This window comes from Ictalurus punctatus, chromosome 19 (assembly GCF_001660625.3).
Source record: "Ictalurus punctatus breed USDA103 chromosome 19, Coco_2.0, whole genome shotgun sequence".
Classification (NCBI taxonomy): Eukaryota; Metazoa; Chordata; class Actinopteri; order Siluriformes; family Ictaluridae; genus Ictalurus; species Ictalurus punctatus.
Window position 1 is genome coordinate 257,876 of NC_030434.2, and position 10,006 is coordinate 267,881.

The 10,006-nt window shown below is 38.2% G+C and overlaps 1 protein-coding gene across 1 annotated transcript; it reads left to right on the forward strand.

Annotated features, from left to right (window-relative positions):
• Positions 1-1,716: 1,716 nt before the first annotated feature.
• LOC128635416 (ribonuclease inhibitor-like) lies at positions 1,717-8,759 on the forward strand. The gene is made up of 2 exons (XM_053688353.1): positions 1,717-2,141; positions 8,454-8,759. Exons 1-2 carry the CDS (start codon positions 2,041-2,043, stop codon positions 8,629-8,631), a joined length of 279 nt encoding a protein of 92 aa, XP_053544328.1. The 5' UTR covers positions 1,717-2,040; the 3' UTR covers positions 8,632-8,759.
• The last annotated feature ends 1,247 nt before the right edge of the window (positions 8,760-10,006 follow it).

Below are 10,006 nucleotides of genomic sequence, written 5' to 3' on the forward strand. Positions count from 1 at the left end.
TCTGCCAAGCCATCACTAGCTATACTAGTGTTTTGATCCGATACGCGGGAGAGTTTTTTTTATACAATCTTTTATAGTTGTGTATTATTCAGTGTACTACTGTATTTTCTTTAACTCCATTGTGAGTATTGATACCGATACTTATGTTGAATATATTTTTTGTACTATGTCTACTGATTTGAATGTAATTAGTGCAGCGAGACATACATATCAGATGAATATTTATTGTAAATTATTTCTCTTTATTTCCTTCTGTAGACCATACCATATCACAGCTGCATACCTCGGATGTATAGTTAAGACTGTAAATAAATACTTCCTTATCAAGAATCTCTTCTCCACTCCTGATCCTCTAATCGGAATCTGATCCATATTCGCCTGCCTCAACCACCTGAAATCTTGATTGTAGTGAGATTTTGCTACACTCACTCCTGTAGATGGAGCCGTAAAGCACACTAATATCACATACAGTAGGTAGTCGACCAGAATGTCTAATTACCAGCATGTGTACAAGGCCACGGTGGTAAATATAAAAACCAGTCACATGTGAAAGTCATTCATGAAATAACCACCAGGTGGTGCAAAACAAGTGGAATTGTGACTTTTAGTCTGTAAATGGAGATCAAGTAACAGATTAAAATAATAGTAATAAAAATATAACATTGTTGTCAAACAGTGACTGATTTCATGTTATTGTTATTTTCAAAGCTTATTAGAACAACGTACTCGAACCGGAATGAAAGTATAGCTTATGTAAGTGCTACACAAGTTGACATTTTTAGTTCAGTGTTGAAATAAACTCATTTTAAGAAAATGGCTGTTAAAAATATTGATTGCAAATTTTCATATTTACTGTTTAGAAATCAGATGATTACAAAAAACACTTTTTTTATAACAGTAACTCATTTGTCATTTCCCCAAAAGCTCTACTACACAGTTGACTATATATAAACTGTATGTGACTTCTTTGTGTGAATTATATTATAGAGAGAGATGTAATGAGGAGGGCAGATAGAGGAGATATTCCTATCCTTATTCACCGCATGTATTTTACACCTCAATGCACTAACGTTTTTTTTTCTTATTCTTTATTTCTTTACTTATTCGAGCTGTGGATAGCTGCTTGTGTCTGTTTTTTTATGCTTTTGCATGGTAATGATGTCTGTTGTAAGCTAGTGGAACACATCACAATGAAATTAACCAATGAAATTCTGTCTCCTGGTTTAGATCAGCCTGTAGTTTCTCAGTATTGATGAGCTCCAAAAAGGAAATGACCATATTTAGACCTGCTATCATGACGCTAGATGAAATGAGCTTTCCAACAATACCAAACTTTTTTTAACAAACCGAATTTTTCAGCCAGCTATATCTCCATGATTGCTCTTGAAAACGTCTGGGTAACCCTGTTCCATTTCAAAGGTAACTCCACGTTTCGTTAGCTCAATGCTGTGGGGAAGCACCCTCGTGCGCGACCGCCATCTGAGGCTTGTGTAACATCATGCCTATTTATAGGTCTGCCATGGTCAGGTGACGTGGCAATTAAGCACATCATGTGATATATAAATGGCACCTGTGAACCACGCCATCAGTCTCTATTTTCTTTAATTGACTTATATTAATTAATTAATTGTAATCAAAAGGACTTAGTATGTCTTTGTAGTTTGTAAATGCATGTAAATAAAGGGCATTTGAAATTCAAAAATTCTCTCTCTCTCTCTCTCTCTCTCTCTCTCTCTCACTCTGATTAAAATTGAACATGGTCAGTCTGGTGTTCTTTGTTCAGCTTCAGCTGCTGATAGTTTAATGTCACATACAACAGATGAGAGAAACTAAGTATAACACTTAGTATGATAATTTTTAATTACATTGTTAATTAGAATAAATGGGTGATACATCAACTTTAAAGTAAGTCTTAAACCAAGATAAAAATCTGTTGATGGAGAGTGTGTCATTGTGTCTCTCTACAGGTTGGAGTGTTGTGGTGTCTCAGATGAAGGCTGTGCTGCTCTGACTTCAGCTCTGAGATCAAACCCCTCACACATGACAGAACTGTATCTGTCCTATAATAATGTAGGAGACTCAGGAGTGAAGAGTCTCTCTGCTGTAATGGAGAATCCTCAATGTAAACTGGAGATACTGAGGTAAGATCATCTCTATGAGAGTCACATGACCTGCTACTCAGTAAAACACATTCTCTAATAGTGAGACTGAAGCAGAAGTTTTAGGTTCATCATCAGTGTCCTGAGGAGGAACCTTTCTTTCACTACACACTGATGATTTGTCACAAAGTCTTAGGATCTGATGTACGTATGTGAGAAGCTGCAAAACGTGACTTGATGCGACTGCAATGTTTCTGAAATTACTGTGAAATGTACTAAAACATTATAACTAATCACACAAACTGCACCTGGGACACAAACTAAATGCACTGTGTGTGAGCTTCAGAGTTTAAAAGCAGCAGTGATGTGGATATGATCTAAAAAATATATATATATAAAACATATTAAAAGGTAAAGACATCTAAATTTAATAAGGAGCAAAAGAGAGTTTCAAGTCACAGCAACAATACTTTTGTCAATTATTTTTATTGTTCTTAAAACTGAAATAGTTAATTCAATACATTTTCTTCTAGCCACTATGAAAAGGGTTGCCAGATATCGGCTCAATAAACAAGCAGTATTCAAACCATGCAGTTTTCCTCAATATTAAAGAATAAGTAAACTCAAATACATTCACATAGTAAAACAGAGCTGAAGTTGAGAACAGGATCAATAGGTGTTTGTATGAGAGAAGATTACAGTGCATGCTCACTACTGTATGTTTTAATGTACAGACACTGACAGGTGTGTGTCACACTATATTAATACATGACGTTGAGGCCGAGAACCACCCAATGCTATACATTTCACATACAGGGGTGTACACAATATAGTTCACACATTTGTGATATATATTATATATTAGAGCTGCAACAACTAATCGATGAAATCGATAATAATCGATTATGAAAATTGTTGTCAACGAATCTCGTTATCGATTAGTTGGTCTGTGCGCGGTACATTTATTCGTTATGTTACTTCTGTTCTGAAAACACGCCTCGGAGAGGAAATACTAAAGTTGTATCCCAAACGAAGTACTATACATTTACACTATACACTGTGTACTCTACCATCTAGTGCAGTGTTTTTCAACCAGGGGGTCCGCAGACCCCCTAGTGGTCAGTGGTGTAATTGCAGGGGGTCCGTGGGAAAGTTTTTAAAATGTTTAAATAATATATGTTTTTTTTGGTTAAATGTATCAAAATATATTAAAATGAGATGTTTTAAAATTAATCAATCAATTTGGTTATTCGCATACATTCACAAATATCACATTAGCTGAGCTGACAATCAATTGATGGATTTATTTTACATTTATTTACAAATGAAATGATAATTTGCAAAAATCTATGATTGGTAGACAAGGTCAACTGTTGCATTGATGGATAAAATAAACAAAAGATAATTCAGAGAGTCAAATTAAATGTCACACCAACAATAAAATGTAAAAAAAATATAATCTTGAAATGTTTTTTGAATGTCCACTATTGATATTCTTAATGTTAAATATTAATGAAATAAACCAACATATATAGAAATTACTCTTTTAATATATAGCCTATAATTGTTGTGGAGTGAGGGGGTCCTTGTGGATTCTTCAAAATATTCTATGGGTCCAGAGCTCACAAAAGGTTGAGAACCACTGGTCTAGTGTATGAATTTTAGAAAGGTAATATCATCTCAAATGGAACACATTAGGTTTTTTTTACCACCTGGAAGTATAAGCCGCTTCCTAGTCAGTGGCGCATGACGTCATACGCCCATAATGCGATGCCAGTAGCTTTAGCAGATACCCAGAGTCACACACAATGACTTTCTTCAGTTTAATTTTTATGTCAATATTACTTTTTATTTCCAACATGACCTCAGTCACCATCAGTCCAAGGTGTAATCATCGAGTGACAGCAGAAAGAAAGTGTGCGACCTCCAAGTCCTCCAAGGCAGGGGACCATTTTATATTAAACACCCTGAAGAAGATCAAACTTTACAAAGCAGAATTTGTGTAGCACAGACATAAGGCACTGATGCATGAGCACAAACTTATGTTTATATCCAAAATGCTCCACTGTGTTCAAGGGGCAGGGGAAACTGGTGTGAGTTGCTTAAAAGGTTTAGTTTAATTTAAGTTTATTGTCATTATATGTTCTAATTGTGTGCTTGTAGTGTAACTTCTGTCGTTTATTATAAAGGAGATGATCTGTAAGTAATGAGGCCACATTGCTCCTCACTCGCGGTAAGATCTGTAATGTCTAATTAAAACAGTATAATCAAAAGTAAAACAATATGATTAAAGACAGTGAGTAAGAGAAACCATAAGGTGCAATGAAAGGGAGTTTTTATTATTAATTTAGGACTATAGTTTAATTCCGTACTTTATTTGCATCCATATAAAGTAATGCATAAATACAATTCTTGTTATATATATATATATATATATATATATATATATACACACATATATACACATATATAGATTGATTTATCACTGATTTATCAGCCGGTAATCGGTATCAGCCAATAAAGGCTATTATTCCCGCTATCGGCTGATAGTTTAAAAACATCGGGTGGTCAAGGCCGATTATATGCTGTCAATCAAAAGAGGGTGGGCAAACACATCGATTTCGTGCTGTGTGTAAAGATGATGTCTCTTGTGTGGAATGATGACAAAACTGCAGTTTGTAATCTCTGTACTGCTAAAAATTTTACGGGAATCGGGAGTCTTTTTTTTTATAAATTTGCAAAGATTTCAAACAAACTTCTTTCATGCTGTCATTATGGGGTATTGTTTGTAGAATTTTGAGGATAATAATTAATTTAATCCATTTTGGAATGAGGCTGTAACATAACAAAATGTGGGAAAAGTAAAGTGCTGTGAATACTTTCCGGATGCACTGTAGATAGATATATATACAGTGGCAAGAAAAAGTATGTGAACCTTTTGGAATTTCATGGTTTTCTGAATAAATTTGTCATAAAATGTGATCTGATCTTCATCTAAGTCAAGGGTATTGACAACTGTAATGTGCCTAAAATAATGATAAAATAAATTCTGATCCCTCATGTCTTCATTGAACACACTTATTCAACATTCAAAAGGCAGTGGAAAAGTAAGTGAACCTTAGAATTAATAACTGGTTGACCCCCCCTTGGCAGCAATAGTCTCAACCAGGTGCTTCCTGTAGCTGTGGATCAGACCTGCACATCGTTCAGGAGGAATTTTAGCCCATTCTTCCTGCAGAACTGATTTAGCTCTGTCATATTCTTTGGACGTCTCATGCCGATGGCTCTCTTCAAGTCATTCCATAGCATCTTTATTGGGATGAGGTCTGGGATCTGACTTGTCCACTCCAAAAGGCGGATTTTGTTTTTCTGAAGCCATTCTGTTGTAAACTTGCTCCGGTGTTTTGGGTCGTTGTCCAGTTGCATCACCCAACTTCTACACAGTTTCAGCTAATGTACAGACATTCTCACATTATCCTGAATAATTGTCTGATATACTTGGGAATTCATCTTCCCCTCAAAGATTGCAATCTGGGCAGGGCCTGATGCAGCAAAGCAGGCCCAAATCATGATGTTTCCTCCACCATACTTTACGGTCGGGATGATGTATTAATGATGATATGCTGTGCCCTTTCTACGCCACATGTAGTGCTGTGGGGTTTTTCCAAATAGTTCAATCTTAGTTTCATCAGTCCACAAAACATTTTGCCCATACCGCTGTGCAGTGTCAATGTGCTCTTTTGCAAACTTCAGGCGTGCAGCAATGTTCTTTTTAGTAAACAGTGGCTTCCTTCGTGGCGTCCTGCCGTAGATACCCTGCTTGTTCAGTGTTTTATGTATTGTAGACTCATGAACAGAGATGTTAGCCAGTTCCAACGATGCCATCAAATCTTTGGCTGTAATTCGGGGTTATTTCTTTACCTCATTGATGAGTCTTCGTTGTGCTCTTCGTGTCATTTTGACTGGGCGCCCACTTCTTGGTAGAGTAGCAACAGTCCCAAAGTGTCTCCATTTGTAGAATGTTTGCCTAACTGTAGACTGGTGAATTTCTAAAGTCTTTGAAATCACTTTGTAACCCTTGCCAGGTATATGTAAATCAACAATTCTTGATCGTAGATCCTCTGAAAGCTCTTTTTGGCGAGGCATGGCTCACATAAGCGTGTGCTTCTTGTGCAGAGCAAACTCCAAAAGTTTGAGGTGTTTTTATCAGTCAAAGTAGCTGTAGCCCACACCTCCAAACTAATTTTCTTAATGAGTTTTTTTTGGTTGTTCTCAATAAAGACATGAGGGATCAGAATTTATTTTGTGTTATTATTTTAGGCACATTATATTTGTCAATACCCTTGACTTAGATGGAGATCAGATCACATTTTATGGTCAATTTATTCAGAAAACCATGAAATTCCAAAAGGTTTGCATACTTTTTCTTGCCAAGAAGTGAGTGTACAGCTTGTGTAACAGTGTAAATTTGCTGTCCCCTCAAAATAACTCAACACATAGCCATTAATGTCTAAACCGCTGGCAACAAAAGTGAGTACACCCCTATGTGAAAATGTCCAAATTGGGCCCAAAGTGTCAATATTTTGTGTGGCCACCATTATTTTCCACCACTGCCTTAACCCTCTTGGGCATGGAGTTCACCAGAGCTTCACAGGTTGCCACTGGAGTCCTCTTCCACTCCTCCATGATGACATCACGGAGCTGGTGGATGTTAGAGACCTTGTGCTCCTCCACCATCTGTTTGAGGATGCCCCACAGATGCTCAATAGAGTTTAGGTCTGGAGACATGCTTGGCCAGTCCATCACCTTCACCCTCAGCTTCTTTAGCAAGGCAGTGGTCATCTTGGAGGTGTGTTTGGGGTCGTTATCATGCTGGAATACTGCATACTGATCATGCTCTGCTTCAGTATGTCACGGTACATGTTGGGATTCATGGTTCCCTCAATGAACAGCCGTATGAGTGCTGCCAGCATTGCTGCAGAGGTTGAAGGGGTGGGGGGTCAGCCTGTCAGTGCTCAGACCATACGCCGCACACTGCATCAAATTGGTCTGCAAGGCTGTCGTCCCAGAAGGAAGCCTCTTCTAAAGATGATGCACAAGAAAGCTGGCATACAGTTTGCTGAAGACAAGCAGACTAAGGACATGGATTATGAGACCAAGATAATCTTATTTGGTTCAGATGGTGTCAAGCGTGTGTGGCTGCAACCAGGTGAGGAGTACAAAGACAAGTGTGTCTTGCCTACAGTCAAGCATGGTGGTGGGAGTGTCATGGTCTGGGGCTGCATGAGTGCTGCCGGCAATGGGGAGCTACAGTTCATTGAGGGAACCATGAATGCCAACATGTACTGTGACATACTGAAGCAGAGCATGATCCCCTCCCTTCAGAGACTGGGCGGCAGGCCAGTATTCCAGCATGATAACAACCCCAAACACACCTCCAAGACGACCACTGCCTTGCTAAAGAAGCTGAGGTTGAAGGTGATGGTCTAAACCCTATTGAGCATCTGTGGGGCATTCTCAAATGGAAGGTGGAGGAGCACAAGGTCTCTAACATCCACCAACTCCGTGATGTCATCATGGAGGAGTGGAAGAGGACTCCAGTGGCAACCTGTGAAGCTCTGGTGAACTGCACGCCCAAGAGGGTTAAGGCAGCGCTGGAAAATAATGGCGGCCACACAAAATATTGACACTTTGGGCCCAATTTGGACATTTTCACTTAGGGGTGTACTTACTTTTGTTGCCAGTGGTTTAGACATTAATGGCTGTGTTTTGAGTTATTTTGAGGGGACAGCAAATTTACACTGTTACACAAGCTGTACACTCACTACTTTACATTGTAGCAAAGTGTCATTTTTTCAGTGTTGTCACATTAAAAGATATAATCAAATATTTACAAAAATGTTAGGGGTGTACTCACTTTTGTGAGATACTGTATATATACATATATACACACATTAGGTCACACAGACAGACCACACAGACCACAGCGTGAGCACCTGCTGGCTTCAAATGTGTGAAGAAGGGAAACATTTGTTAAGACCTAGTGTGTGTTACTTAGCCCACAATAAGACAAACTGTCTACAACCAGAGGAAAGCCAGTGTTGCACCTCTGGCTGAGATCCAGGCATCCTGCAAAGATCACACCAAGAACACGGCATGTAATACTGAAGGATGTGGAAGAGAAACCAAAGGGGACAAGCAAAACACCTGCAGAAATCTCTAGAACTCACTGAAGTCTCTGTTGATGTGTCAACTTTAAGAAAACACACTGAAAAATAATGTTGTTTAAAGAAGAACTTAACAGAGGAATCTGCTGCTCTCCAACAAACACTGTGACTTTATGTCTCTCTGCAGGCTGTGGAAGTGTGGTGTCTCAGATGAAGGCTGTGCTGCTCTGACTTCAGCTCTGAGATCAAACCCCTCACACCTGAGAAAACTGAATCTGTCTGAGAATAAAATTGGAGACTCAGGAAAGAAGCTGCTCTCTGCTCTTAAGGATGATGAACATTACAAACTACAGACACTGCAGTGAGTAATGACCTTTTTAGATAAATGTTGGGGAAAAAATAAGACTAATCATTGAACCTCATTATCATTCATTTGTACATTTATCTTTGGTTCCAATAAATATCAGCTTACCAGGTTAGGAAATAAAGCCAGTTTTAGAAATGTCACTATATTCTATTTAATCAGATTTTTTCTAACAGTTGTCTTTAATGCTGTTTTGTGATCAGTAAAGTGTGCTGATTTAAGCTTCATGTGAAGGTAGAAGACAGGGAGTCAGACAGAGTCTACGAAATATGACAAATGAGTGCATGAGAGTGATTGTAAATGAACACCTTGTCTCCTTGTGACAGCCTGCTGTCTCTGACTTCATACTGCTGCTTTTGTCTGAACAAGATGATCTCTGCTTTTCCCTGTTTCTGATCAGCAGCACACTTTCTTCTCAACTCTCATTAAAGCTAATTAAAATGATATTTTTTATGCCACAGATATTTGATTTAAGCAGCAACTTTCCTCACTCTGACACTTCTTCCAGCACCCTACCTCCACACCGTGTCTTCTGTCTTTCCTGTAACATTCACCTCAGCTTCTTCTTAAAGTCTGCACTTAAATATAAATGTAGAACAAGAGCTAACTGACACAGTAGTGTTCATTATTTAAAAAAAACTCCAAAGTGTGTGATTGGATAAGAGCAGAGATGTGATGGGTAAATATCTGCTCATTATGCTGTTAGAACTTGTGGAAGTTTGTTCTCCCTAAATGTTATAACACAGATGTTAGTAAGAATGAAGAAATGTAGAATGATTAATTACAAACAGGAGATGATGTTTCTCTTGGAGCAGAGATGATTACATGTTGATCATGAAGTACCACAGTCCAGTTTGTGGTTATTAATTCACATGTTTTTCTTTTATATTCAGGTTGTGATGAACATTTGTGTGTGTGATGAAAACTTCGGTGTTCCTGCATTTCCATGTTAGGAATAGAGAACACATTTATAAACACATCACTCATTTAGTTATAACACATTAATTAAACAGACTCGGAGACATGAGAAGTGTGTGTTCATCGTGCACAGAGAATCAGACTGCACACGATTCTACACTGAGAGTATAATGACCTCTGACCCCTGGATAAAATTCCCTGGACTTGTCACATAAAAAAACCTGAGGGATTATTTAATTATTTTTAACAGCAGGTAAAAAAGTGCACAAACTCGAGCTGAACCCAGACAGTGGAAGAGGGAGCTAAAATGGACAGGAAACAATTTCAAGACATTGATGGAATTCTGACCGGACAGGATTGGCATCTGGGGAGTTTATCTGAGGAAGACCCTAGGAAGCTCACTACAAGTAACATTTATCACTTTGTCCTTTGATTAATTAATGTTCCAGTGCAGCCAC

Bases quoted from the DNA above. Each gene is read 5' to 3' on its own strand.
- LOC128635416 (XM_053688353.1), top strand. From the start codon at position 2,041: ATGACAGAACTGTATCTGTCCTATAATAATGTAGGAGACTCAGGAGTG. The intron at 2,142-8,453 runs GTAAGATCATCT...GTCTCTCTGCAG, and splicing joins TGTAAACTGGAGATACTGAG to GCTGTGGAAGTGTGGTGTCT.